Source organism: Trachurus trachurus, assembly GCF_905171665.1.
Source record: "Trachurus trachurus genome assembly, chromosome: 19".
NCBI lineage: Eukaryota > Metazoa > Chordata > Actinopteri > Carangiformes > Carangidae > Trachurus > Trachurus trachurus.
In genome coordinates, this window is record NC_139913.1 from 712,060 (window position 1) to 738,719 (window position 26,660).

At 46.4% G+C, this 26,660-nt stretch overlaps 3 protein-coding genes across 5 annotated transcripts in view; 1 reads left to right on the forward strand and 2 right to left on the reverse strand.

Moving 5' to 3' along the window:
- Positions 1-12,714, reverse strand: part of noc3l (NOC3-like DNA replication regulator) — a 38,346-nt gene extending 25,632 nt beyond the window's left edge. For 2 of the 3 annotated variants that reach the window (XM_083994381.1, XM_083994380.1), the window contains exons 1-16: positions 12,663-12,714; positions 10,420-10,624; positions 9,551-9,683; positions 8,953-9,107; positions 8,785-8,868; positions 8,458-8,576; positions 7,965-8,126; positions 6,388-6,481; positions 4,779-4,954; positions 3,946-4,074; positions 3,341-3,472; positions 2,772-2,852; positions 1,976-2,076; positions 1,781-1,853; positions 1,478-1,541; positions 539-610 (exon numbers count right to left, since the gene is read on the reverse strand). In XM_083994381.1, the coding sequence (XP_083850507.1) occupies positions 539-610; positions 1,478-1,541; positions 1,781-1,853; positions 1,976-2,076; positions 2,772-2,852; positions 3,341-3,472; positions 3,946-4,074; positions 4,779-4,954; positions 6,388-6,481; positions 7,965-8,126; positions 8,458-8,576; positions 8,785-8,868; positions 8,953-9,107; positions 9,551-9,683; positions 10,420-10,624; positions 12,663-12,671 (1,789 nt within the window). In that variant the 5' untranslated portion in view covers positions 12,672-12,714. The remainder of the gene's footprint in view (positions 1-538; positions 611-1,477; positions 1,542-1,780; positions 1,854-1,975; positions 2,077-2,771; positions 2,853-3,340; positions 3,473-3,945; positions 4,075-4,778; positions 4,955-6,387; positions 6,482-7,964; positions 8,127-8,457; positions 8,577-8,784; positions 8,869-8,952; positions 9,108-9,550; positions 9,684-10,419; positions 10,625-12,662) is intronic. The other variant, XM_083994382.1, reaches the window with a different exon arrangement.
- A 617-nt stretch (positions 12,715-13,331) lies between these two features.
- nudt13 (nudix (nucleoside diphosphate linked moiety X)-type motif 13) lies at positions 13,332-20,301 on the reverse strand. The gene is made up of 8 exons (XM_083994435.1): positions 20,152-20,301; positions 18,990-19,135; positions 17,775-17,882; positions 17,059-17,165; positions 16,239-16,364; positions 15,304-15,415; positions 15,072-15,226; positions 13,332-13,683 (listed from the first exon to the last, which is right to left on the reverse strand). Exons 1-8 carry the CDS (start codon positions 20,232-20,234, stop codon positions 13,495-13,497), a joined length of 1,026 nt encoding a protein of 341 aa, XP_083850561.1. The 5' UTR covers positions 20,235-20,301; the 3' UTR covers positions 13,332-13,494.
- An 871-nt stretch (positions 20,302-21,172) lies between these two features.
- On the forward strand, positions 21,173-26,363 carry LOC311002849 (uncharacterized protein). Its single transcript, XM_083994404.1, has 5 exons — positions 21,173-21,737; positions 23,042-23,192; positions 24,368-24,426; positions 24,554-24,650; positions 25,266-26,363. Exons 1-5 carry the CDS (start codon positions 21,531-21,533, stop codon positions 26,303-26,305), a joined length of 1,554 nt encoding a protein of 517 aa, XP_083850530.1. The 5' UTR covers positions 21,173-21,530; the 3' UTR covers positions 26,306-26,363.
- Positions 26,364-26,660: the final 297 nt, after the last annotated feature.

A 26,660-nucleotide genomic window follows, 5' to 3' on the forward strand; every position in this document is an offset into this window, starting at 1 on the left:
TTATTAAAGGAAAGCCTGGAATCCACCATCACACCCAGGAGTTTAACAGTCTCTACTTGTTCCACAGGGACATGATTTAACGTTAAATACAACTTTGGGCTACAAAATAGCTTATGTGTTGAACCGATTAAAATGCTTTTTGTTTTAGGAACATCAAGGACTAACTTATTACAAGAAATCCAGTCATGTAAAATGTGCAGTTCCTTATTAAGGACGTCATTCAACTCATTGTATGAAGGCAAAGCAGCATAATACAAGGTTGAATCATCGGCATAAAACACAATTTCTGCTCTTTCAGGAGCCCAAGCAAGATCATTAATAAACACAGTGAACAGTAACGGTCCGAGGCTGCTGCCCTGAGGCACAACACACACTAGATCCCCACTATTTCATACACCACCATTTAAATGCACTTGTTGTGATCTAGAAGACAGATAGTTATGAATCCACAATAATGCCAGTGGACCAAAACCATAACATTCAAGTTTTTTTATCAAGAGAGAGTGATCAACACACACACAGACACACACAGACCAACCTGCGTGCAGCTGCAGCAGCATCCTGTAGAGCTCCGAGTAGAAGGTCAGAGGGTCGATGTTCAGCACGTCACCTGAAGACACAGTCACAGTTTTCAAACGTCTACTACTCCGGCATACTTTCACCTAGAGACTCCATTTAAGCTGTAAAATGTCGACACAAGTCTCCTCTAACGGTGTGTTAATCCAGGTGTCGATAGGTTTTATAGTTTTTGATCAATCACTGTTCAATCACCATGATCGTTTTGGGGAGAAGTGTTGAGATTATAATGGGTGTGTGGGAGGAGTTGCCTGAAACTGTCTGAAACTTTTCTCTTTCCACGCTGCTCAACGGCCACAGTTTACACTCTACACTCATGATGTTTTCCACAGTTGTAGATAAACTTGTCCTCTCTCTAACAACGTGTTCAACAAAGCAGAGAGACTTACAGAGTTTAAACTGTGAGCCTCTCAGAGCGACCACGTCTCTCTCTGCTTCTCATTAGCTGTGTGCACAAAACCTAAACCTACGTAAACCTCTTATAAAGACCTTTTACTCCTAATCTTGGATAATTGTTTTAATATAAATCAATTTCCATGCTGCAGACTCATATTTTAGTGGAGTTTTTATATATGTGTGTGTTTTGTTTGCCCCTTGGTACGAAATGCACTATATAAATAAAGCTGCCTCGTCTACAACAATGTAATACAGGAATCAACAGTGTCCCACCATAAGAGCAGTAAACCCACTGCAACTAATTAGACTAAACCACTGGTTGTTTCCATAGTTTCCTCTCCAGGAAATCTCTTATTCATGGCCGCTGCCGGTGCCACACATAATATATATAATAAATAATATAAATATAATATAAACATAAGGGTTCTGCTGTGAGAAACAAGTGCTGCCTTGGTCTTCTGTTAAAAACAACAACAACAGCACACACACACACACACACACTGACCTTGTCCTGACAGGATGGTGAACACCGTCTGGATGCAGTGGAGACTCTCCCGATTGGTCAGACCCTGCGTGGATTGATCACAGCCACCAGTCAATCAATCAATCAATCAATCAATCAATCAATCAATCAATCAATCAATCATTCAATCAATCAATCAATCAATCAATCAATCAATCAATCAATCAATCAATCAATCAATCAATCAATCAGTTTGTACCCGAGCTGACGGTCGGTCGGTCGGTGGGCGGAGTCAAAGGTCAGAGGTGAAAGGTCAGAGGTCAGAGGTCAGAGGTCAGTACTCACCCCTGAGCGGATGAGGCTCTGCAGCACGTTGAGCAGGTCGTCAAAGAACTCCAGGTTGATGAGGTGAGCAAAGCTGACAGGAAGTGACATCACAGTCAGACCAACACTCTGTGTGTGTGTGTGTGTATAAATGTGTGTGTGTGTGTGTGTGTATAAGTGTGTATAAGTGTGTATAAGTGTGTGTGTGTGTCGTACTTGGCCAGTCCCTCCAGAACAGCAGGAAGAAGAACAGACTTCTGAGCTTTCTTCAAGATCCTGAAGTAGATGAGGAAGACGATGTTCAGAGTCTCTGTGTGCTGAGGAAGAGGAGGAGGAGGAGGAAGAGGAAGAGGAGGAGGAGGAGGAAGAGGAAGAGGAGGAGGAGGAGGAGGAGGAGGAAGAGAGAAGTTAAAAACTAAACTAAGACTAAGACTAAATAAAAACTAGATAAAAACTAGAGATGCACCGACACATTTTCAGTTTTCTGCCAAAAGACTTGTAACAGTGAAACAAGTCGGTGGAAACAGGAAGTTGTGATGATGCTGTTGCCAGGCAGCGATACAGCAGGTGTGTCTGTTGACCAGGAGCTCTGGTCCATGTCTGCAGCATCAAACACAACAACCTGCGCTACCAACAACTCTCTAGTTGCAGTGTTGTGTCTCTGTAGCTAAAGTTAAAGTCTGAGCTAAAGTCAGTCGTCATGACAACAGCCTTGTCCTGTCAAACATGGTGCTCTCCTAGTCCTTCGGCGTTTGGACCCCAGTGAAAATACACACTGCCAGTACATGTGAAAACACATTTTAGTTTTCAAGGAATTGTTATTTATATAATAATATAGTATCATATATTTATATTGGTATAATAATTTCATTCGGTGTTTGGGTGTTTGGTTTCGGTGCTTCCCTAATAAAAACTAAAGTAAAACTGCTTCATCACTTGTTTAACTCTCTAAAACTAAACTGAAATAAAACTAGTGAACATGTTAAAACTAAAACAACAGTTTGTTTCTCACCAGTTTGATCTTCTGCTCTTTGCTCTCTGACGCCTCGGCCTCCAGCAGCTCCTTCTCCAGCTTCTCCTCCGCCTTCTTCCACTGCACACACACACACACACACACACACACACACAGTCAGATGCTAGCGGTGCTAACGATGCTACGTGCTTCCAGGTGTTTAGATTAGATTAGATTAACTTTATTGTCCCCAGAAGGGGAAATTTGTCTTGGGCAAAAGTGCAGCGTGTAGCAACAAGACAATAAGACATAGAAGCAGCAATAAGCAGTGACAGACATACAGACATAGACGTACAGATGAAGCAGCATTGCAGCATCAGAGCCACAGCAGTCGGCCTTATCAGTTCTAAAAGAGAGGTGTAACGTAAAACGGACAGAAGCTTGGCTTGGTAAAAAATAAATAAAGGAATTTAAAAGATCCTAAGATCAAGGACATTTGCAAGAGTAAAAACTGGAGCTACGCTTCACTTCACAGGTTGATGCTGGCGTGAAGAGAGACCAGCTGTTTGTTCAACAGAGCTGTAGAGTTAGGGAGGAAGGAGAGTTTGTAACGTTCAGGTGTAACTCACCTTCCTCTGCATGCGGGACAGGTTCTTCCTCTTGTCCTTGTGGTTCATGAAGTTTCCTTTAGGGGCCGTGGCCTCCAGGTCCTTCTTCACCTCCACCTGCTTGATCCTCAGGCTGAGCAGCGTCCGCAGCACCTGGGGGGGGGGGGCAGCTGCTTTTACTGCTTTCTCTCTTTCTTTATATCTCCATATACTGTATCTACCTCTTTCTATCTATCTATCCCTCCCTTTCTTTCTGCCTGTCTTTCTACACCCTTTCTCTGTCTTTTACTCCTTTCTTTCTCCTTGATCCTCAGGCTGAGCAGCGTCCGCAGCACCTGTAGAGGGGGGGGGGGGGGGGGGGGGGCAGCTGCTTTTACTGCTTTCTTTCTTTCTTTCTTTCTTTCTTTCTTTCTTTCTTTCTTTCTTTCTTTCTCTCTCTGTCTTTTTACTCCTTTCTTTCTTTCTTTCTTTCTTTCTTTCTTTCTTTCTTTCTTTCTACCCCCTTTCTGTCTTTCTGCTTCCTTCTTCAGCTGTTTTCAGCACCCACACACATTTCCTGAAGGAAACGCTCTCTCTTTCTAGTTATTATATATACACACTATTTAGTTACTAGTTACTTTGGTTACCTCAGGTCTGACGTTGTAGTTGAGGCTCTTGACGAGGCCGGAGACGACTCTGACCACGGCCAGAGAAGCTCCGCCCATCTTGTCCTGCTGGAAGAGCTTCCTGAACGCATCACAGCACCGGTCTGACACCTGCAACACACAGACACCTGAACGCATCACAGCACCGGTCTGACACCTGCAACACATCACACACTAGTGTTGGGTGATCTTGACATTCTGAGATCGTCCTAATCGCCCTCTCAGGAGATCGTCAATAGGCGTATCCATGGGGCGGGTGTCGGAACGTAACTTTCGCTTTTACCGTGCGGCGTGCACTGCTGTCATGCATTGTATGCGCGCTTCTCTCTCTGTGTGTGGTGAAGGCCTATAGGCGGAGAAAGAGCGCTATGATCAATGATCGGAGCGATATTGCGCTGGTCGAGCCAAATAATGTCGATCGTGGCGGACGTGATTTACGTTTCCTCAACTTTGAGGCGGAGTGGCCATCCTGTTTACCACAGAGAGTTTGTGTGTGGTCATATGACTACCTGGCTCCGTCTGATTGGACGTCGCCAGTGGCTGCATCTGATTGGTGAAACACTGTCATTTGGTCGTGCATTGGATCAATAAAAAAAGTAGCGAGTGTGTGTGTGTGTGTAAAATCGGCAAGAAAACAAAACATCGCCGATCGTCCTTCCAATCGCTGATAGACGATCGGATCACCAATCAGCACAACCCTATCACACACTGACACCTGAAGGCATCACACAGCCCCGGTCTAAGACCTGAAGGCATCACGGCAGCATGCTGGCCCCCTGCTGCTGCTATGGCGACGGCGGTCCGGCTGCACTCACCTCTCTGTGGGCGTCGTTCATCAGCGGCACCAGGACGACCACGATGTTGTTGTGGAAGTTGAAGTGCGGCAGCGCCAGCAGCAGCTCAGTCAGGCATCGAACCGCCACCTCGGCCAGACCCACGTAGGCCTGGAGGGCCACGGCCTGACTACGCTTCCTCTTCTGCTGCTTCCAGTCTGATGAACACACACACACACACACACACACACACACACACACACACACACACACACACACACACACACACACACACACACACACACACACACACACACACACACACACACACACACACACACACACACACACACACACACACACACACACACACACACACACACACAGAGTCCAAGGTGAACTTTTTCTAAAACTCCGGTTTCAGCTTCATGTGTGGACAGGAAAACTGGACATTTTTCACAAAGCCCCGCCCCCCCTAGTTACTGTTGCTAGCACATCAAGCTTCTGGACCCTGACTAGTGATGTCACGATTATACATTTTCTTGGTACGATTATTGTCAGAGAAATAATCATGGTACTGCGATTATCACGATTATTATGCATCAATTAATTTCACACAACACTATGAATGTGTAAAATCAAATATAGTTAAAATATAATGACATTACTCATTGTTTACACAAAATATTTCAAGTATCTATTAACCCCCCAGGGGAAATGTTTGGAATATTCAGGTCATAAATTGTCTATACCAAATATTTGTGTTCATTTTAATAGTTGTTTTACTTTTTTTTTTTAATTAAAAATGACACGCTAACATTTAAATTCCTACCAATTCAATGTTACGTTGCATTTACCTTTATTTTTGCGCACATCTGCCGATAAGGTTCCAACGTCATCTTTCTGGTAAAGTAACGGTATTTAGGAATCTTTACGATTAAATAATTGTGGCGTTAAATACCACGATTAATTGTGAAAACAAGTAATCGTGACATCCCTAACCCTGACCCATGGATCATCATGCGCTGACCACTCAGACGCTGAGTGGACTACTACTGTGAATATCAATAATCACTAAACATGCGACACTAATACAAAATCGTGTGGTCACCATATGTAAACATAATGTTGATATGGAGTAAATCGGCTTTTATCAAATAGTAAACTGCGGTCACTTCCCCATTGTTTAGCTTCCTCCCATCCTGTACATTTGTTTTCAATTAAGCCTCAGAACCAATCAGTGGATCGATGGATTATCGTTACCATGTGTGTATTTGTGTATTTTCGTATCTGTCATAAACATAGATTACGGGCGGGGTGTGTTAGTAGCGTGGACTCGTCTCGCGGTGCCGGTCAGTTTGAGCTGTTTGAGCCTCCACTCTGTAACAAGTTACAGCTGCTTTCCTGTAGGAGTGGTATCACCACCTGCTGCTGTGGAATGCACATGACATTGTTTGAGAGGATTTGCGGTTTCATGTGGACGGAGTTATTTTTTGTGTGGATGGATGGGGATTTCTTTTTTATCTGGGGCCCAAAAACTTCGGTTTCAAAACTACCCGTGTTCGTGTGGACTAGGCCTGAGTGTGTGTGTGTGTGTGTGTGTGTGGGGTTGTGAGTGTGTGTGTGTAGTTGTGTAGTTGTGGTTGTGTACCTCTGACCGTCTGATCCAGGTCCTCCAGGTAGAACTTGTACTGACTCACCAGACCTTCCTCGAACTCTCTGAGCTGCTGAGTCTCTTTCTTCACCTGAACAACACACACACACACACACACACACACCACAGGGTTAACTCTGTCTATCACAGGGTTACTCCTTTCTTTCTACCCCTCTCTATCTCCATCTATCTACCTCTTTCTACCCCCTTTCTCTGTCTTTTTACTCCTTTCTTTCTTTCTACCCCTCTCGCTGTTTTTCTTTCTTTCTACCCCTCTCTATCTCCATCTATCTACCTCTTTCTACCCCCTTTCTCTGTCTTTTTACTCCTTTCTTTCTTTCTACCCCTCTCTCTGTCTCTTTCTACCCCTCTCTCTGTCTCTTTCTTTCTTTCTTTCTTTCTTTCCCCTTTCCCTGTCTTTCTACCCCTCTCTCTGTCTCTTTCTTTCCCCTTTCTCTGTCTTTTTACTCCTTTCTTTCTTTCTACCCCTCTCTCTGTCTCTTTCTTTCTTTCCCCTTTCTCTGTCTTTTTACTCCTTTCTTTCTTTCTACTTCTCTGTTTTTCTTTCTTTCTACCCCTCTCTATCTCCATCTATCTACCTCTTTCTACCCCCTTTCTCTGTCTTTTTACTCCTTTCTTTCTTTCTACCCCTCTCTCTGTCTCTTTCTTTCTTTCTTTCTTTCTTTCTTTCTTTCTTTCTTTCTTTCTTTCTTTCTTTCTTTCTTTCTTTCTTTCTACCCCCTTTCTCTGTCTTTTTACTCCTTTCTTTCTTTCTTTCTTTCTACCCCTCTCTCTGTCTCTTTCTTTCTTTCTTTCTTTCTTTCTTTCCCCTTTCTCTGTCTTTTTACTCCTTTCTCTCTTTCTTTCTACCTCTCTCTGTCTCTTTCTTTCCCCTTTCCCTGTCTTTTTACTCCTTTCTTTCTACCCCTCTCTCTGTCTCTTTCTTTCCCCTTTCTCTGTCTTTTTACTCCTTTCTTTCTTTCTACCCCTCTCTCTGTCTCTTTCTTTCTTTCCCCTTTCTCTGTCTTTTTACTCCTTTTTTTCTTTCTTTCTACCCCTCTCTCTGTCTCTTTCTTTCTTTCTTTCCCCTTTCTCTGTCTTTTTACTCCTTTCTCTCTTTCTTTCTACCTCTCTCTCTGTCTCTTTCTTTCTTTCCCCTTTCTGTCTTTTTACTCCTTTCTCTCTTTCTTTCTACCTCTCTCTGTTTTTCTTTCTTTCTACCCCTCTCTATCTCCATCTATCTACCTCTTTCTACCCCCTTTCTCTGTCTTTTTACTCCTTTCTTTCTTTCTACCCCTCTCGCTGTTTTTCTTTCTTTCTACCCCTCTCTATCTCCATCTATCTACCTCTTTCTTTCTTTCTTTCGACCCCTCTCTGTCTTTTTCTTTCTTTCTTTCTTTCTGTCTTTTTGCTTCCTTCTTCAGCTGTTTTCAGCACTCACACGCATTTTTTCTAGTTATATATATATATAGTTAGATACTACTATAATACTAATAATACCCCCAAAAGTAACTGAGTTAGTAACTGAATTACATCATAGTAACTAATAACTGTAGTTGTGAGTGGGGTCTGACCTTGGCGGTCTTCTCCTCGGCCGTCAGCGCTCTGATCCGATAGGACGGAGCGATGTCCTTGAAGATCTCCATCAGAGAAACCATGACCAGCTTCCTGACGGTGACGGCCACCGACGGGTCTGACTCCATCAGCATGGCCCGCAGCTCCTTCAGACGCTTCATCTGCACACACACACACACACACACACACACACACACACACACACACACACTAACTGTAACTATTTGCATAACTTTTATGTTACTTTAAAGGGATAGTTCAACATTTTGGCAATCCAACAACTCCACAACGCTCTGGTGGACAAGTTGTGAGCTGCACATTCACCACGCTATGAGATAATAACACAACGTTACCACACAGAGTTGTTTTAGAGGGAAATACAGAGACTGTTGATGAGAAACTGTCCCTGAAGGCAACGTGCATCAGAGGTTTTACATGAATTTCCCTCTAAAACAACTCTGTGTGTGTCTGTCTATATAGAATGGGACTCACGTTGCTGACGGGGTCGGACACGACGGCTGATCCCAGAGCAGCGATGAGCAGCTTCTTCTGTCTGATGGTCTGAGCCCGGAGCTGCTCCCTCTGCTCGGGGCTCAGCAGCGCCCCCTCTGCTCCGGAGGACACACAACACACACATTTGAAATATGTATTTATGCACACATAATAAAGAAGTACAAGGGTTCTTGCACAAGGGACATAAACACTGCCAATGGAACACGGACACACACACACACACACACACACACACCTCAGTCACTCACTGTCAGCACACTTTGATTATTTCTAATCAATATTTTACTAATAAAACGTCTCTCATACCGTCCTCCTCCTCTTCCTCCTCTAGCTCCTCCTCCTGGTCTGGTTCCTCCTCCTCCTCCTCCTCCTCCTCCGGCCGTTTGACAACTTCAAACAGACAGAACACAAGTTGAAACCAGTTTCACCGATCACTGATCAATAACTGATGGATCCCTGTCCGATGGGCCCCACCTCGCTCCACGCTCTGAGGGATGACTCCCGTCTTGTCCTTGATGGGCAGCAGGTGGATCACCTCCTTCTCCTCCGTCCTCAGCATCTTCCTCGGCACCTTCTCGTAACCACGGACGACCTCGCCGCTCCGCTTCTTCCCGCTGTGCACCGGCCCGCTGTGACATCACACACACACACACACACACACACGTACATGTCTATATCTATAAACTGACGTCACCGCTGCTGGAGCCTCCTCCTTCATCAGACCAGACTCTCTGCTGCTCCTCGACCAGCTTCAGGAGGTTTAAATATCACCCAGCTCATCATTATTTGTTCAACGGTTCAAAAAGGACATTAATATTAACTAACTGCTCTTTTTCTGTAACTCAATAACATCGTTATTGAGTTACATGTTTATATGATGTAGATGTTGACTATAAAACATTGTGTTGATGACTTCCTGCAACAGTCCGACTTCTGTATGAATGAGTTTTAATCTGAGCTCTGTGTGTGTGTGTGTGTGTGTGTGTGTGTGTGTGTGTGTGTGTGTGTGTGTGTGTGTGTGTGTGTGTGTGTGTGTGTGTGTGTGTGTGTGTGTGTGTGTGTGTGTGGTTACCATGACGACAGGTCCCTGGTGACGAAGGAGGCGTGGCGGGCCATGGCGGCCATCTGCTGCAGGTCTCCGTCTCCGTCCTCCGTCATGTCGATGGGCAGCGTCTCTAGGAACTCTTCCTCCTCCTCCTCCTCCTCTGTCCCACACAAACAGCAGCGGTTATTGGTTCATTTATTTTATTTATTTTTTCCTTTAATTTTACCACTTTTCCTAGAATTTTTTAGAAAGTTTTTACCAGTTTCTTCTCAATTTTTCTGTTCTACTTTTTACTATTTTTTAAAGAAATTTTAACTTTTTGTCTTATTGTTTGTCCCCCCTTTTTTTGAAATTTTTTTACCACTTTTTCTAGAATTCTTGAGTAATTTTACCAGTTTCTTCTCATTAAAAAAACAACTTTTTACTATTTACTATATACTAGTTTTTACTTTTACCACTTTTTTTTAATTTATCGTTTGACTTTTTTTCTTCTTTTTTTTTACCACTTTTCCTAGAATTTCTTTCCTAGAAATTTGACCAGATTTTTCTAAAAAAAAATAATAATTTAAACTTTTTTGTGAGAAATTGTACCACTTTTTACCAGAAATGTCTCTATAATCTTTCAAAAATGTAGCCATGCCTGATTTAAACATACATTGATAGTTTGTGTATTTCTGGTGTTTTGTCCAGTGGGTCCGTGGTCTAGTTTGTGTCAGTTTTGGCTCCTTGATATAAAACAGTTAGAGAAGCAGCGTCTATGAACAGTTTACCACCTAGAAAGCAGTTTACCCACTACAACACATTAGACTACACCAGTGGGCGGGGCCTACGGGAGGGCGTGCGGCTCAGTGGGTGGAGCCTAACAGAGGTGTGTGGGAGATGTGCGGTGGTCTCACCTGGTCTCTTCCTGTAGGTCTCTAGCGGTCTCGGCGCCCGCCCGGCCGCGTCCTTCACGGCCTGGCGCAGCTTCTTCTGCTCCTTCCTCTGCTTCTTGGCCACGTTCTGCTGCTTCTGGCTGCGGTTCTTCAGCTTGTTCTCCAGCTTCACGCCGCTCGTCTTCAGCAGCCGCCGGAACGTCGGCCGCCGCTTCTTGGAGCGAGGCTGAAGGGGGCGGAGTCAACTCATCATCATCATCACACAACACAACACACACAGCTGGACTCAGAACTAGGGATGCACATTTTGAAAAAAAATTCTGACCGATAACCGACGCTCGTTAACCGATTATTAACCGTTAACCGATAAGATTAAGATGCTTGCGGCGCACGAAAAAAAAAAAAAAAAAAAGATTGCTCCAATTTTATTTTATTTTATTTTTTGCTGTTAATACAGACGTGCGCTGCGACAGAGCAGCGCCACATCCACTGTTCTCTGTCTCAGCTGATCGCGCTCTGGAGGTTAGATCGTCCAATGTAGAACTGTTTTTATAAAGTGCAGCCAAACACCAGACTGAAGGAGCAGCAGAGTCTCCTCTGACAGCTCCTCTGTGGAGCTGCAGGAGAGCTGCAGGTGAACAGGCTGGAGAGCAGCGACCTCCTCTTTTTTTTTTTTCTCTCAGCGCCGTTGTTACAGGTGATTCACATCTATGTCCGTGTAGCTACATTTATTGTCTGATCTTCCTTCATGGGGGCTGCTGCTCATACTGTCAGTCCTCCTGTGGAACTTTTTGCTACTAAATATGACTGAAGGCAGTGAAGTCTGCACGTGTCGACACGCCCCCATGAGTTGACGACATAAGGAGCTAATAAAATAAATAAATAACCGATAGTATTAATCGGTCAAAGGTCTTGTTATTGGTTAACGGTTAAACGGTTAATCATGTGCATCCCTAGTCAGAACGCTTTTATGTTGAAAGTCTCCGTTTGTCATCGACTGTGAATCTGAAGCTGATTATTTATTGGTTTTAAACAGACATCTGCCAGGTTAAGCTTAAAACTAATGTGTATTTCTGTTGCAGGTGTAAAACTACGGCATTCACAAAGCAAAGAACTGAAAAGTTGTACAAGTCTCAGTTTAAGAAAATGTTTAAAAAAGAGAAGATAAGTGTCTACAAATAAGGAGAAAGAGAAAAAGAAGGTTTGTTTTCTTGTCACTACTATGTTTCATCATCTTTAATATTCTGAAACAGAGTATAATATTGGTGTTGATAGTAAGCCAATGTAATTATAACAAGCTCCTTTTCATTCATGGTGACAATGTGCAGCTGAAACACTACAACAACCTACACCAGCTATTACAACTGTACAGACAATAATACACAAAGCAAAGAACTAACACAGACCATGATGGAGGAGAGATTATATTTCTACTTCCTGTTGCTGAACCATAAAGAGCTGCAGAGGTTTAAAGGGATAGTTCACCCAAAATTCAAATTTCACTCATTAACCTATCTACCAAAAAGACATCGATCAATAATCAATAATGAATTCATTAATTCAAACAGAACTCAGAAATGTTACATAGATGGATAATGTTTGTTTATTTTACAGAGCAGATGTTTAGCTTCAGAGTGTTAGCAACACGGCAACACTCTGAAGCTAAACATCTGCTCTGTAAAATAAACAAACATTATCCATCTATGTAACATTTCTGAGTTCTGTTTGAATTAATGAATTCATTATTGATTATTGATCGATGTCTGACTGTAACACCTTCGAATAAACTACTAACACTACTACTAATAATAATAACTCCACTGCAATAAATATCTTGAACTCTGAACACTGAGGAACAAGCACGGCCCTGTAAGTTGTAATTGTGTGTTTGTCTATACATGTTGTATGTTTGGAACCTGTACCAATGAGCTGTATCGGAAGCTAATTCCACCAGCCTGGCTGTGTGGTCATTAAAACAATCAATCAATCAATCAATCAATCAATCAATCAATAATAATAATAATAAGCAGTGGTTATGACGTCACGCCGCAGCTCGGGACCAGACCCGAACCGGGAAGCAGCGGCTCCTCCTCGGCTCTGACCCGGAGCTCTGGGGCTCGGTACCGGAGGCTCGGTACCGGACTCGGTCCAGTCTCATGTTACGTAGAGCTCGTGGATCTGAGCTCGTGAGGCTCCGCGAGGTGAAACCAGCTCCGTTAACGGGACCGGAACAGACCGGGAGGTGGAGGGTTAACTTAACTTACCGGACTCATGGTGGCGGCTCGGTCCGGTTCTGGTTCTGGTTCTGGTCCTGGTCCTGGTTCAGTCCGGTAGAGCTGCAGCTGTGGTTGTTGTTGCTTCACGTGTGTGGAGGGGAAACCGGAAGTCACGTGGTGGTTGGTGACCCGGAAACAGATGAGATAAGCCCCGCCCCCTTTTACCCCCTGGAGGAACCACAGCGACACCTGGAGGAACCTAACACAGTCTGGTGGTTTGGACTGAATCATTTAAAGGGACAACCAGGAGTTTCTATTTGGTTATAAAAAAGTCTGATATTAATGTGGATGAATCTCCGTTACCACTTGTTAATGGTCCATTTTAGATAAATCTATGGTTTTGTCTCTATGGTTATTTTGTTATTATTAGTGGTGGTGGAAATGCTGGGCGAGCCGACCAGCGTTTCTTTACTTTCGGTTTCGTGGCGAGTCATGAGAATAACGCCGCCGAATCTCCGTTTATGGTGGGAACTACGACGGTATGTGATCGTCTTCCAACCTCTGACTTTAATTCTTGATGAATGAAAACATGAGTCTGTCTTGCACCGGTCAAAGAATTTCACGGTGGGGAGGCTCATAAATGTAGTGAGAAAACTCCTCATTGTCCCTTTAAACTCTACGTATATAAATAAAAAGATGCAGAAATGAAATGACGTCGACAGTTTGAAGAAGCTTTAATGAGTTTAATGAAACATCAACAGTTGTTTAACAGTAATTAGAGGTAGAGTGTGTTCATTAGTGTCCTCAGCTGTCAATCATTCTACTGGTAAAATAAACATCCAGCTCCCATGATGCTTTGGGGGACCTCTGGTCTCTGGACTCAGACCGTGGCCCCTCGCTGCCGGACCGTCCACTCGGTGATGAGGCGGTGGGCGATGGCGTGTGGTGGAGGCAGCCAGAGGTCGGGGGCGTGGCCTCTAGGGGGCGGGGCCTCCAGCTGCAGCGCTGAGGTCACCTCCTCCAGACTGAACCAGCCAGCGTCCTCCAGCTCCGAGCGGTCCACGTCCAGCTGCACCGAGACAGGAGGTTAAAGGGACAGTTCACCATAACCCCCATAGCAGTGGTTCCCAACCTTTTTCTTAAGGGACCTATATTTTTACCATTGAAAACTTTGGTGACCGATGCTGTTTTTCTAATTCATTGTGACTGATATTGTCCTGCTTTATAGACCGAATCTCCTTGTTGTTTACATTCTACTTCCTGGTAGAAAACCAGCTGTAATGTGAATGAGATCAATAGTAACGAACGAGAGTTTAGCTATATATCATATTTTTCACGCCCTATCACCGTTTAGACAAATCTGAAATGATTGAAGAAACATTACTATTTCTGTGTGTGTGTTTTGTGTTGCTATGTGTTGTATTTATTCAGTTTGGGGGAATCACAGTGTCTAGAAAGCATCAGTGGCTCAGCTGACAGGGACAGCTAACGGTAGCTAAGCTAATGGCGGTAGCTAATGGCGGTAGCTAAGCTAATGGCGGTAGCTAATGGCGGTAGCTAAGCTAATGGCGGTAGCTAAGCTAATGGCGGTAGCTAAGCTAACAGCAGGACGTCAGCTGTTAAAACCCTCCCGTTGTGGGACACGACATGAAACTACTCCAGTTAGCTCAGTCATGTTGGAACTCAGATATCCGCTGGAGAAAATATTTTTTCATGGAGCGTTTAATGAGTCACTGAGTTATTAAAGTTAAACAGGTAGCTAACCGTTAGCCCGGCTAATCTATGATAACCATGACTAATTACAAAAATGTGCACACAGAAATAGTAATGTTTGTCCAATCATTGGTTTTATAAACTTTACAAACATCAGATTAGTCTAAACGGTGATATAGTGACATGAAAAAGTAGATAAATATAGAAAAACTCTCGTCCGTCACTATTGTTCTCATGCTGGTTTTCTACCAGGAAGTAGTTGTAAACAACAAGGAGATTCGTCCTATATTATGTATTTAATGTTTTAAAACTGTTGATATTCAGTCATCTATTGATACAGGCCTATTTGTTTATCTATTTACATACACACATAAATGTTTAATGTGGCCCCTGAATTTAGTTGATTTTGTCACATATGAATTAAATGTTTAACCGACTCATTTATTTAACATTTTAATTACATTAAAATTATTAAACCCCTTAAAATCAAGAGGGCTTCGCCACCCCCCCTGGATCTTTGGCGCCCGTCAGGTTGGGAACCACTGCCCTATAGTCATTAAAGGGACAGTCCAACATTTCTCACCATAGTCATTAAAGGGACAGTTCACCATAACCCCTATAGTCGTTAAAGGGACAGTCCAACATAATCCCTATAGTCATTAAAGGGACAGTCCAACATTTCTCACCATAACCCCTATAGTCATTAAAGGGACAGTCCAACATTTATTCAGATCCTCCTCTCACCTGTGCGTGGGCGGGGCTAACAGCAGCGTGGCAGCCCAGCATGAAGGAGCTGTGAGGGAACGGCCAGTGCTGTGAGGAGCTGTAGGAGAAGCTCTGCAGCTCCAGACCCACCTCCTCCGCCACCTCGCGGCTCAGCGCCTCCTCCACTGACTCACCTGGAGATACAGCTGCATGTTACCACGGCAACAGGCCCACAGGGGTGTGTGTGTGTGTGTGTGTGTGAGACACTGACCCATGTCACAGAAACCGGCCAGAGCGCTGTAGAGACCCCGAGGGAACGAAGCCTGGCGGGCCAGCAGGCAGCGGCTGCCGTCCGTTACCAAGACGATGACCACCGGAGACATCTGGACCGGGACCAGGACCAGGACCAGAACCAGGACCAGAACCAGATGGACCAGGACCGGGACCGGGACCAGGACCAGGACCAGGACCAGGACCAGGACCAGGGACCAGGTGGACCGGGACCAGGGACCAGGACCAGGACCAGATGGACCAGGTGGACCAGAACCAGGACCAGAACCAGGGACCAGGTGGACCAGGTGGACCGGGACCAGGAGAGAAGAGGAAAACCCAGTCAGACCTGGAACTCTACACATCAACTCAACGATCCGGTCCAGATCCGGTCTGAAGCAGATTCCAACCCGGTTCTGGTCCAGTTGTAGCCTATAAATCTCTCTGCCCCCTAGCAGCAGCAGCAGATCTCTTTGCTCCGTAGGTCTAGAAACGAGCCAGAGGAACTTTTTGAGTCTGGAACACCGTTTGTGTTGACCAATCACAGCGCTCTATCTGTTTAGAGAGTCGTTGGGCGGCTTAACGCCATGACGACATACTAGCGACGGTGTAAAACATGACCAGAAGATGGCTTTGGCAAAGGAATGGTTTGAATCGGCGTTGGCATCAACTTTGAAAGAATTAAATTTGTCATTTTCTTTAAAAGTTGAGCAAGAAACTGACCTGAAGTCGTTCATTTAGAAGAAGGATGTAAAGTTTAATCTAGCGACGTCATCCTGCTCTTTGCTCTGATTGGTCGTAGCGCTACCCTATTGGTGCAGAGGCAGTTTGAAAGACAGCCTTCATCCCGCCCCCTGGACTGAGCCGAGGTCTACCGCTCGTTGACACACTAGACATGTTAGTGATGTAGTCTGGATATTCAGGCTGGTCCGGTACCGTGGGGTAGTAGACGATGCCGCTGCTGCTGCAGACCCTCTGGCTGCCGGCCCGGTTCCTCTGGGTCGGCTCCCCGGTGGCGCTGCAGAACCGGCTGGTTTGGTGCCAGCGCAGCAGAGCCTGGCCCTGCAGAGAGAGACCAGATCAGAACCAGAACCAGGACCAGGACCAGGACCAGAACCAGGACCAGGACCAGAACCAGGACCAGGACCTGGACCTGGCCCTGGCCCTGCAGAGAGAGACCAGATCAGAACCAGAACCAGGACCAGGACCAGGACCAGAACCAGGACCAGGACCAGGACCAGGACCAGAACCTGGACCTGGCCCTGCAGAGAGAAACCGGATCAGAACCAGAACCAGGACCAGGACCAGGACCAGAGCCTGGCCCTGCAGAGAGAGACCGGATCAGAACCAGAACCAGGACCAGGACCAGGACCTGGACCAGGACCTGGCCCTGCAGAGAGACCAGCCCTGCAGTCCCTCCACCAGAACATATATGGACGTATTATAAATATAATCCAGCAGAAAACAAACTGAAAGCACCAGGCTGCTGTTACCACTTTATCTGTGTGGAGGCTGATGCATAATCCCTAGACCAGAAAGTATTTGCCATTGGGTGGAAAAACATTATGTGTAAAACCATTCCTTTATTGAATTAATTTGTTAAAAGACTTTTTTTTTTTTTTTTACTAAAACTAGACTAAAACTATCACATATAGAAATGACTAAAATTGACTAAAACTAATAAGTATTTTTGTCAAAAAGACTAAGACTAAATCTAAAATGCCTGCCAACAACAACACTGTGGGAGCTTCCTGACCTTGGCCACTAGGGGGGCGTCCGACCCGGTCAGCAGGAAGAAGGACTTCCTCAGGTCCATGAAGTTCCCCTGGACCTCTTCTTCTACTGCGGCCGGGTCCAGTTCTCCTGCAGAACCCAACACAGAGCACAACATCCACAACCAGAACCAGAACCAGAACCACAGCAGTGATCTGGATCCACATGTGACCTGATCCATCAAAATGAATCACAGTGACCCACATTTCAAAGTTGAGATTTTGGTATCAATGGAAAGATTAGAAAATAAGCTTTAAAATGATACCCTAGTCAAAGTCATAGCTACATTTGATGGTTTTCTAGATGTGGCCATTTGAATTACGATCTTTCACTCTCTTATTCCGTTCTAAAACCTGAGAAAACTGCAGTTAAAGCAGAGAATCCCGCGATTCAGATGCAGTTTACAGCTCGTCTCTATCATGAACGGTTCAGAAGATATTTCATGTTTTGCACCGATTCAACGCTCATCTTCAGAGGGTTTAAGTTGCAAGTCGACTTTAATCATTATTTTCGTGCCTTTTCTCAATTATCTGGACTGTGAAACTTTGGGAGATTGTTTTTGAACGTCGTTGCTTTGAAATTAGAGTAAAACAATGTTTTGATTTTCTATGGGTTTTCCACGTTATCAGCTGATTATCTAAAAATAGAACGTTGTGACATCCGACTCATTTTGACAGAACGGGTCACATCTGTTCTTACCGACATCCAGACAGAACTGAGCCTGGTTCTGCTCAGAACAGCCGACCAGAACCGCCTCCTGCAGCAGGGACCCGTCTGCTCCGAGCCGCTGCAGAACCGCCTGCACATCTGGAACCAAACAGAAAAAACTGTTTTTTTTTTTTTTTTTTTAAATCATTAGCGGTGCTGATTTATTAGTCCAGACTACATGTTGGTGCCTTCGGTCCTCTCGGCCTCGCATCGTCTCAGGAAATAACTGGGAAGGTTTCACAATGTTTCTAAACTCAAAGCAGATTCTCTAACAGACTTGATGACACCTGTCGTCTCCGTCCTGACGACTAACACCCCGTCCTGACAGACAGCGACGTGACAGCGACGCGAGCGGGGAAAAGTGATTAGAATGCGTAGCTACTTTTCAGTCAGCCTGTCCTGACGCTGCGAGCGACGTCGCTCCGTCCAGCGATGTCACTCAACCCTGAAATTTTCGCTCATGTTGTCTCTATCGGTGTCCCGCCTCTAAACACTTCTTATTGGTTTATAAGTACACGCTGCTTCCTGTTGACAGGCTAGTTATCAGAGAGAGGAGAATATGAGAGGAACAAACACTCAGAGATGTGAGAAACAACAACCAGGAAATACCAGGAATCTCAGAATAGCGCCGCAAGTTTGTTTACGTCCCTCGATGATTTGATTGGTTTGGATTCTGAACCAATAAAATACACTCGCGACAAAATCGTCTCGCTGCATCAGGACACCTTCGCGCGAGTTTTCGTTGCCGTTTCGCTTGCTGCTCGCTGCATGTCAGGACGAGGTGTAACACCGAGGGAACCACCACAGATTATTGTAAAAGGTTTGAAAGTCCGAGGCTCGATCCAAAAACGCTTTTACAGCAGAAAATCACGTTGCTTGATCTGAAACTGTTTAACACGACAAAAAGCTGAACCACGGCATGATGATGTAGTTTGATCCGACACTAGACTGTTGCTCTAACGTGACGTTTTTTAAATCCTATTAACCGGGTAATAAATTCATAACCAAGTAGCAGATTTCTTACCCGAGTACTCGAGTACTTGGGGAACCGTGCACATCCCTAGTTCTTTTCTCTAACTGAGGTTCTGAGGTTCTGAGGTTCTAGGTTCTGAGGTTCTGTGGTTCTGTGGTTCTGTACCTGAGGTTCTGAGGTTCTGAGGTTCTGAGGTTCTAGGTTCTGAGGTTCTAGGTTCTGAGGTTCTGTACCTGAGGTCCTGAGGTTCCGTGGTCTGAAGGTTCTGTGGTTCTCGGTGCGCTGCAGCAGAGGAGCCAGACGGTGGAACAGGAGAACGTCAGCGTTCTGCAGAGCTGCAGCACAGGAACCATCGTCCTCCTTTAACCTGTTCAGAAACCTGAGAGGAGATCGATCAGTCAATCAACCAATCAACCAACCAATCAACCAATCAGTCAATCAACCAACCAACCAACCAACCAACCAACCAATCAGTCAGTCAATCAACCAATCAGTCAATCAACCAACCAACCAACCAACCAATCAGTCAATCAACCAACCAACCAACCAACCAACCAACCAACCAACCAACCAACCAACCAACCAACCAACCAATCAGTCAATCAACCAACCAACCAACCTACCTACCAACCAACCAACCAACCAACCAACCAACCAACCAACCAACCAACCAACCAACCAATCAATCAGTCAATCAACCAACCAACCAACCAACCAATCAACCAACCAACCAACCAATCAACCAACCAACCAACCAAGCAATCAGTCAATCAACCAACCAACCAACCTACCAACCAACCAATCAACCAACCAGTCAATCAACCAACCAACCAACCTACCAACCAACCAACCAACCAACCAACCAACCAACCAATCAACCAACCAACCAACCAATCAACCAACCAACCAATCAACCAACCAACCTACCAACCAACCAACCAACCAACCAATCACTCAGTCAATCAACCAACCAACCAACCTACCAACCAACCAACCAACCAACCAACCAACCAACCAATCAACCAACCAACCAACCAACCAACCAACCAACCAACCAACCTACCAACCAACCAACCAACCTACCAACCAACCAACCAACCTACCAACCAACCAATCAACCAACCAACCAACCAACCAACCAACCAACCAACCAACCAACCAACCAACCTACCAACCAACCAACCAACCAACCAACCAACCAACCAACCAACCAACCAACCTACCAACCAACCAACCAACCAACCAACCAATCAACCAACCAACCAACCAACCTACCAACCAACCAACCAACCTACCAACCAACCAACCAACCAACCAACCAACCAACCAACCAACCAACCAACCAATCAACCAACCAATCAGTCAGTCAGTCAATCAGGTCTCAGAGTTCCAGACCTCATCCTGGAGACGAAGCTGGAGCAGCGTCTGGTCACATGACGAGTTGTAGCACAGAGAAGAATCCTGGAGGAACTCAACATGGCCGCCACTCTGGACTGGACCGGACTGGACTGGACTGAACCAGACTGGACCAGGCTGGACCGGACTGAACCACTCTGGACCGGACCGGACTGGACTTAACTGGACCGGACCGGACTGAACCACTCTGGACCGGACTGGACCGGACTGGACTGGACCGGACTGGACTGGACCAGACTGGACCAGGCTGGACCGGACTGAACCACTCTGGACCGGACCGGACTAGACCGGACTAAACCACTCTGGACCAGACTGGACCGGATTGGACTGGACTGAACCGGACTGGATCACTCTGGACCGGACCGGACTGGGTTAAAGAGGCTCAGCTGCAGAACAACAGGAACCTGTTAGCATCGTTCTCTAACTATCCACAAGTTTCTGAACGTCATCTATGGTCAGAACCAGAAGCCGGTTTTGCCGGTTTGGTGGAATTGTACGTTTCCGTTTCCATGGTTTTCAGTCGTTGTCATAGTTACGGTAAACGCATGGATCTATTAACGCTGGTTTTTAACACGGATGATGTCAGTCAGTCTGGGTGATATCCACTGTTAAAAGCTGCTGTGATGATCCATGTGTTTTACACATTTTCATTGAAAAAAAAAAAAATCCATGCATTTACCACGACTACCGAAACCATGGAAACGTAAACATAAAATTCCACCGGAAGAACAAAACCGGCAAAACAGGCTACGCTGTTGACGTTCGGAAAAAGGTGGATAGACAACAACTGATCTATCCAGTCACTGCTTTTGTTAACAGGTGATTTAATTAGATACACATGTGACGTCATCGACGAGGCCCCGCCCCCTGTAGCTGAAGCCCCGCCCCCTGCAGCTGAAGCCCCGCCCCCTGTGGGCACCGACCTGACCTGGATCTAAACACAAACTCACACAGAGACGCTTCATAAAGTTGTTGAAACAGTTTCAACACAGACCTGGTCCTGGTTCTGGTTCTGGACCTGGACCTGGACGCTGCAGAACTTTTCCTTCAGAACAGAACAGAACCGGTTCGGTCAGTTCTGTAAACACTGCGTGGTGCGTTCAGGTTCAGCAGCAGCTTCCTGTTCGAGTCCGACCCGGAAGACAAACAGCTGCTTCCGGTTCCGGTTCCGGTCTCTGCTGTGTTGTCAGAAGTTGAGAAGCAGCCGAGCAGCTCTGACTCACGTTACGTTACGTTACTCTCCTCTGCTCCAGCCGAACCGCCAGAACCGCCAGAACCCCGGAGCTCCGGATGCTCCAGCCAGTCAGCGGTCCCTGAGGCGGAGTGAAGCCGGGGCAGAGCGCGCTGCGGCCGGCCTGATGAGCAGCTGTGTCCCGCTGACCACCCAGCTGGCCACCGTCATGGAGACTCTGGTCCACGCTGCGGTGGCGCAGCTGCAGCGGCTGGTGGAGGACGGGTCGGTCTGCTTCAGCCTCACGGTCCGGACCGGGACCAGCACCGGGACCGGGACCGGGAGAGAGGCTCCTCCACCGGCCAGACAGCAGGACCAGAACCGGGACAAGATGGTGAGGAGCTGCAGCCCGGGATGAGTCAGTAGTTTATCTGTGAGGCGTTCACTGTCCTGCTGCAGGTCAGACAGCTGTGTAGGGGAGAGGAGACCAGGGCTGGTTGTCACACTTTTTACTCATGTACGAATTGGTCATCTTCAAAAAAAGCTTTGAACAGTAATTCTTAGCTACATTAGATGAAAGCTTAAAGCAGAAGTAAGTTGAATATTTGTGTTAAAGGGACATATTCAGCTCATTTCTGCTTCTTGACCTGGCACCTTGATGTCTAACAGTAATGTTAGTAACAGGCTTTGGTCAGAAAAACAGCTGGTTCTCTACACACCAGTTTCACAGCCCTGCTCTAAACGGTCGGTTTAGAAGCTTCGCTCTGGTAGCTGAGGTAACCGTGGTAACCATGGGAGCGAGGGCTTGAATATTCACATCACCCGGCTTGTGATGTAATAAACCGGGTGAAATTACACTTAACAGCTTGTTAAGAGACACATTTTCTTACTATGGCAGTTTACAAAATGTTGACGTAGTCGTCAAAACTGACGTTTAAGGGGCGAGGAGGCAAATACACACTAAAGCTATGAAAAAGTGAGTTTTGCATAATATGTTCCCTTTAATATAGGCTAAGTCTTAATCACATCTTCCGACAGCAATCACTTCTATAGAGTGTTTGGTCTGAAACACGGGTCTGTCAGTCACTCTGCTCTGCTCTGAGCCGAGGAGAAAACATTCCTTGTATCCTACAACCTTTATCCAATGAGGAGAGAGAACGGCATAAAGGGGCAGTCCTCTCTGTGTGTGCAGCCAAGGGATGCGCCTGAATGTGGTGACGTAGGGACGAGGACCAATAGATCCATGACGAGGGCGGGGGCTGCTAACTCCATCTGCTGACAGGAAGTTATGGTGCGTTCAAGGCAACTCGTAACTGGTGTTTTTCCGACCTGTGAAGTGGTACCAGTTCGATCTGGTACGAGTTCACGGGTCAGAAGTTACGAGTGGCCGTTATAGTGACTTTCACAGGTAAAACAGGTCGGAGAAACACGAGTGGGTTGCCTGGAACGCTACAAAGTCGTAAGTCGTGACTTGAAGCTGTAATTTACGGTTTCAAAAGCCTGCCTGGAACGCAGCATTAGCCAAAACCACCGGATCGCTTACTTCTGCTTTAAGTACATATCCAGAGGATTTGTACTTGCACTGAGTATTAGATCTCTTTGGTAGGCTACTTATTACTATTACTTGAATACATACGACTGAGCTACTTTTACTGTAACAGTACATGTTGACCAGTAGTATCCTACTCTTCCCTCCAGGTGCAGTTTGCCTCGGTCATGGAGACTCTGGGGAACGAGGCTCTGGGGAAAATCCTCAACATCGTGGACGAAGCCAAACTACTGGAGTCTGGGGGGGGGGGCAGGAGGAACCAGACCAGCGTGCTGCACGTCCTCGACAACACACGAGTCGGTGCGTACACACACACACACACACAGACACACACACACACACACACACACACACACACACACACACACACAACATAAAAACTACAACTAAGACTAAATAAAAACTAAACTAAAACTGATTCATCTCTTGTTGAACTCACTAAAACTAAACTGAAAAACAAAATAAAAATAAAAACTAATGAACATTTTGAAACTATAGAACGAATCTCCCTGTTGTTTACAACTACTTCCTGGTAGAAAACCAGCATGAGAACAATAGTGACGGACGAGAGTTTCACTATATAACTTATATCTCATTTTTCATGTCACTATATCACCGTTTAGACTAATCTGATGTTTGTAAAGTTTATAAAACCAATGATTGGACAAACATTACTATTTCTGTGTGCACATTTTTGTAATTAGTCATGGTTATCATAGATTAGCTGGGCTAACGGTTAGCTACCTGTTTAACTTTAATAACTCAGTGACTCAATAAACGCTCCATGAAAAAATATTTTCTCCAGCGGATATCTGAGTTCCAACATGACTGAGCTAACTGGAGTAGTTTCATGTCGTGTCCCACAACGGGAGGGTTTTAACAGCTGACGTCCTGCTGTTAGCTTAGCGACCGCCGTTAGCTTAGCTACCGTTAGCTTAGCTCCTACCGCCGATAGCTTAGCTACCGCCGTTAGCTATCCTACCGCCGTTAGCTTAGCTGCTGTTAGCTTAGCTACCGCCGTTAGCTTAGCTACTACTGTTAGCTTAGCTGCCACCGTTAGCTTAGCTGCTGCCGTTAGCTTAGCTACCGTTAGCTTAGCTACCGTTAGCTGTCCCTGTCAGCTGAGCCACTGATGCTTTCTAGACACTGTGATTCCCCCAAACTGAATAAATACAACACATAGCAACACAAAACACACACACAGAAATAGTAATGTTTCTTCAATCATTTCAGATTTGTCTAAACGGTGATAGGGCGTGAAAAATATGATATATAGCTAAACTCTCGTTCGTTACTATTGATCTCATTCAAATTACAGCTGGTTTTCTACCAGGAAGTAGAATGTAAACAATAAGGAGATTCGGTCTATAATAACTATATATATATATATATATTCTAGACTCTATAATAACCTTGACACACACACAGACCAATCAGGAGGCTGAATGATGATGATGTCATTTCCTGTCCTCCAGAGCTGGAGCACTCGTACGGACTGCGTCTGCAGAGCAGCGAGGAGGACGAGTCCCCTCAGGTAAGAACTGCTCACCTGTCCTCACGATGCATTCACTGACCTGCTCCTCGTGATGCATTCACTGACCTGCTCCTCGTGATGCATTCACTGACTCTGACTCTGACGTGTGTATGTTATGTCTCCACAGACCAAGCAGGAGGAGGCGGCGGCCGACACTCCGTTCGTGATGGCCGTCACCGTCAAAGACGAACACGGAAACATCGACCTGGGAGCCATCGCTGAGAGTGAGTCAATACCTCATCAATACAAGGCCCCATCACACCCACTGACCCTCCCAATCTGTTCCCTTCCTCTTTCCTTCCTTCCTTCCTTCCTCTTTTGATCAAATTGACCCAACCTGTTCCCTTCCTCCATCTTTCTTTCCTCCCTTCTTTCCCTTCCTCCTTCCTTCTTCTTCCTTCCTTGAACGAATCTGTTCCCTCCCTCCATCTTTCTTTCCTTCCCTTTTCCCTTCCTTCTTGCCACAGTCCCTTTTCCCTCCCTCCCTTCCTTCCTTCCTTCCTTCCTTCCTTTTTGACCCAATTGGCCCAATCTGTTCCCTCCCTCATTCTATCTTTCCTTCCTTTTTCCCTTCCTTCTATCCTCCCATCTTTCCCTTTGTCCTTCCTTCCTTCCTTCCTTCCTTCCTTCCTTCCTTCCTTCCTTCCTTCCTTCCTTCCTTCCTTCCTTCCTTCCTTCCTTCTTTCCTTCCTTCCTTCCTTCCCTTTGTCCTTCCTTCCTTCCTTCCTTCACTAGTTCATGGGACAGATAGCTACTGATGCCCCAGGAGGCTTTTATTGTGACGGGCTGACAGGAAGTGTCATGTGACTTCACCTGTTGAACTCTGTCTTTGTTTCCAGGAGCTCGACTGGAAGCATCCCAGCCCGTCTCCATGGCGACAGCGACAGCAGCGGTTGCTCCGGTGCGTGCGAAGCCGCCGTCGGAGCCTCAGTTCGTCCTGCAGAGCGTCACGTGGAAGTACTTCATGTGCACGGCGTGCGGGAAGTCGTTCACGTCGCAGAGCAACCTGAAGTCCCACTACCGCATCCACACGGGCGAGAAGCCGTTCGCCTGCGCGCAGTGCGGCCGCGCGTTCCGCCAGCGCCAGAGCCTGCAGAGCCACATGCGCGTGCACACCGGCGAGCGCCCGTACGCCTGCGCGCAGTGCGGCAAGCGCTTCACCAAGCAGGCGCAGCTCAAGACGCACGCCATCATCCACACGGGCGAGAAGCCGCACGGCTGCGAGGTGTGCGGCCGCCGCTTCAACCTGCTGCAGAACCTGCACCGCCACGCGCACACGCACACCGGCAAGAAGATCTTCGTCTGCGGCGCGTGTGGAAAAGGCTTCACGCGCTCCGTCACGCTCAAAGCCCACGAGCTCATCCACACGGGGCAGAAGCCGCTGAAGTGCGAGCAGTGCCCCAAGACGTTCCGCCACGCCGTCAACCTGAAGAACCACCGGCGCGTGCACAGCGGCGAGCGGCCGTTCGGCTGCGACGTGTGCGGGAAGACGTTCCGCCAGTCGGTCAACCTGAAGATCCACCGCCGCATCCACACGGGCGAGCGGCCGTTCGGCTGCAAGGAGTGCGGCAAGACGTTCAGCCAGCAGAGCAGCCTCATCTCGCACGGCCGCACGCACTCCGACGCCAAGCCCTTCGCCTGCAGCGACTGCGACAAGAGGTTCAACAACGCCAACAGCCTGAAGCTGCACACGCGCGTGCACACGGGCGAGAAGCCGTACGGCTGCGACGTCTGCGGGAAGACGTTCAGCCAGGGCAGCCACCTGCGCACGCACAAGAGGCACGTGCACGCCGGCGGCAAGCAGTACATCTGTGACAAGTGCGGGAAGAGGTACTCGGACCAGCGCAACCTGAAGCTGCACAAGTGCGGCTACGCGTGAGGACCGCGCCACCTGCTGGTCGGAGGCCAGAAACGCTTTAAAGGGATAGTAGCTTTTTTGTTTTAAAGTGTGGTTGTATGATCTCCAAATAGCCCCTAAGTACTTTAATTGCAGTAGAAGACTCTCTGCACTCCTCCCGTTAGCAACGCCAGCCCATAATAGCCCTGCCCAGAGATTTACAACATACAGTGTTGTGAACAGACCCAAAGAAACGGCCTATTTTCACGGCCTAAAAGAGGTTTTACCTGGAAAAAAATACACAGTTCCATTGTTCGCTATAATATATTTTTTTCCAGCCCTTCAAAGTGCAGGAAAAACACAGTTTTTATTTGGACCTAACCAACTGCTGATCGGC